General features: G+C 55.3%; 1 protein-coding gene across 1 annotated transcript; it reads left to right on the top strand.

Moving 5' to 3' along the window:
* Nucleotides 1–248: 248 nt before the first annotated feature.
* On the top strand, nt 249–629 carry RCVRN (recoverin; the record flags this gene model as incomplete). Its single annotated transcript, XM_009071776.1, has 1 exon — nt 249–629. A coding segment is annotated over exon 1 (381 nt), but the record flags the coding sequence as incomplete, so codon positions are not given.
* Between the last annotated feature and the right edge of the window lie 2,004 nt (nt 630–2,633).

Genomic DNA, 2,633 nt, shown 5'->3' on the forward strand with positions numbered 1-2,633 from the left:
GTTTTGGGCTTCAGGTGGAACCTTCCTTCTCATTTTGGGCTCCAGAACCTTCTCCCTCTTCCTCATTTTGGGCCTTAGGTAGAACCTTCCTTCTCATTTTGGGCTCCAGAACCTTCTAATTCTTGACTTCTCTCTCCATTCCAGGCTCCATCCACCATCACCACCACCACCACCACCTCCACCACCACCCCTTTCCTCCTCCTCCTCCTCCTCCTCCTCCCGTCACCGTGGGGAACCTCTTCCCCAGCATGGGCAATGCCAAGAGCGGCGCCTTGTCTAAGGAGATCTTGGAAGACCTGAAGACCAACACGAGGTACTCTGAGGAGGAGCTGTGCCGGTGGTACGAGAGCTTCCAGCGCCAGTGCCCCGACGGTCGCATCAGCCGCTCCGAGTTCGAGAAGATCTACGGCACCTTCTTCCCCAACTCGGACCCACAGGGCTACGCGCGCCACGTCTTCCGCAGCTTCGACACCAACGACGATGGCACCTTGGATTTCCGGGAGTACATCATCGCCCTGCACCTCACCTCCTCGGGAAAGACACACCTCAAGCTCGAGTGGGCCTTCTCCCTCTTCGACGTGGACAGGAACGGCGAGATCAGCAAGAATGAGGTGTTGGAGATCATCTCGGTGAGTGTAGGGGGAAGGAGGGGATGTGGTGGGTGAAGGTTCTGTGGTGGGTGGAGGTTCTGTGGTGGGTGAAGGTTCTGTGGTGGGATGGGAATCTATGGGGCAGGAATGTCCAAGAAGGTTCCATGGGGTGAGAAGGTTCCATGGGGTGAGAAGGTTTATTGGGGTGAGAAGGTTCTATGGGGTGAGAAGGTTCCATGGGGTGAGAAGGTTTATTGGGTGAGAAGGTGCCGTGGTGAACAGGAAGGTCCAAGAAGGTGCTGTGGGGGGAGAAGGTTTCTGTGGGGTGAGAAGGTTCTATTGAGTGAGAAGGGTCTATGGGATGAGGAGGGTCTATGGGGTGAGAAGGTTCTACGGGGTGAGAAGGTGAACAGGAAGGTCCAAGAAGGTTCCGTGGGGTGAGAAGGTTCTATTGAGTGAGAAGGTGAACAGGAAGGCCATGGTGAACAGGAAGGTCCAAGAAGGTTCCATGGAGTGAGAAGGGTCTATGGGGTGAGGAGGTGTCATGAGCCTTCTCCCACTTTGGTGGGGATAAGAATGGGGAGATCAGCAAGAATGAGGTGTTGGAGATCATCTCAGTGAGTGCAGGGGAAAAAGAGGTGATGTGGTGGGTGGAGGTTCATGGTAGGTGAAGGTTTCATGGTAGGATGGGAATCTATGGAGCAGGAAGGTTCAAGAAGGTTCCATAGGGTGAGAAGGTTCTATTGGGTGAGGAGGTGCCGTGGTGAACAGGAAGGTCCAAGAAGGTTCCATGGGGTGAGAAGGTTCCATGGGGTGAGAAGGTTTATTGGGTGAGAAGGTGCCGTGGTGAACAGGAAGGTCCAAGAAGGTGCTGTGGGGTGAGAAGGGTCTATGGGGTGAGAAGGTTTATTGGGGTGAGAAGGTTTATTGGGTGAGGAGGTGCCGTGGTGAACAGGAAGGTCCAAGCAGGTGCCATGGTGGGACAATGATCTATGGGGTGAGGAGGTTCCATGGTGGACGACGGTTCTGTGGTGGGATGGGGATCTATGGGGCAGGAAGGTTCCATGGGGTGAGAAGGGTCTATGGGGTGAGGAGGTGCCATGAGCCTTCTCCCAGTTTGGTGTGGATAGGAATGGGGAGATCAGCAAGAATGAAGTGTTGGAGATCATTATGGTGAGTGCTAGGAGGTCTGTGGGGCAGGAAGGTCCAAGAAGGTTCTACAGGGTGAGGAGGTGTCATGGTGGGACAAGGAGCTATGGGGCAGGAAGGTTCAAGAAGCTGCCATGGGGTGAGGAGGTGCCATGGTGGATGAAGGTTCTGTGGTAGGATGGGAATCGATGGGGCAGGAAGGTCCAAGACGGTGCCATGGGGTGAGGAGGTGCCATGGTGGATGAAGGTTCCATGGTGGGATGGGAATCGATGGGGCAGGAAGCTCCAAGAAGGTGCCGTGGTGGATGAAGGTAGCTTGAAGGGTCCATGGTAGGATGGGAATCTATGGGGCAGGTGGGTCCATGGAAGGTGCCATGGGGTGAGGAGGTGTGATGATGGGCCAAGGTCCCATGGGGTGAGGAGGTGTAATGGTAGATGAAGGTTCCGTGGTGGGATGGGGATCTGGGGGGGAGGAAGGTCCAAGAAGGTCCATAGAAGGTGCCGTGGTGGAACAAGGTGCCATGGGGTGAGAAGGTGCCATGGTGGGCAGGAAGGTCCAAGAAGGTGCCATGGTGGGACAAGGATCTATGGGGTGAGAAGATGCCATAGTGGGATGGGAATTGAGGATGGGGATGGGGAGGAAGGTCCAAGAAAGTGCCATGGGGTGAGAAGGTGCCGTGGTGGGCAGAAAGGTCCAAGAAGGTGCCATGGTGGGACAAGGATCTATGGGGTGAGAAGATGCCATAGTGGGATGGGAATTGATGGGACAGGAAGGTCCAAGAAGGTGCCATGGGGTGAGAAGATGCCATGGTGGGATGGGAATTGATGGGACAGGAAGGTCCAAGAAGGTGCCATGGGGTGAGAAGATGCCATGGTAGGACAAGGATCCACAGG

Source organism: Acanthisitta chloris, unplaced genomic scaffold (genome assembly GCF_000695815.1).
Source record: "Acanthisitta chloris isolate BGI_N310 unplaced genomic scaffold, ASM69581v1 scaffold12060, whole genome shotgun sequence".
Taxonomy (NCBI): Eukaryota; Metazoa; Chordata; class Aves; order Passeriformes; family Acanthisittidae; genus Acanthisitta; species Acanthisitta chloris.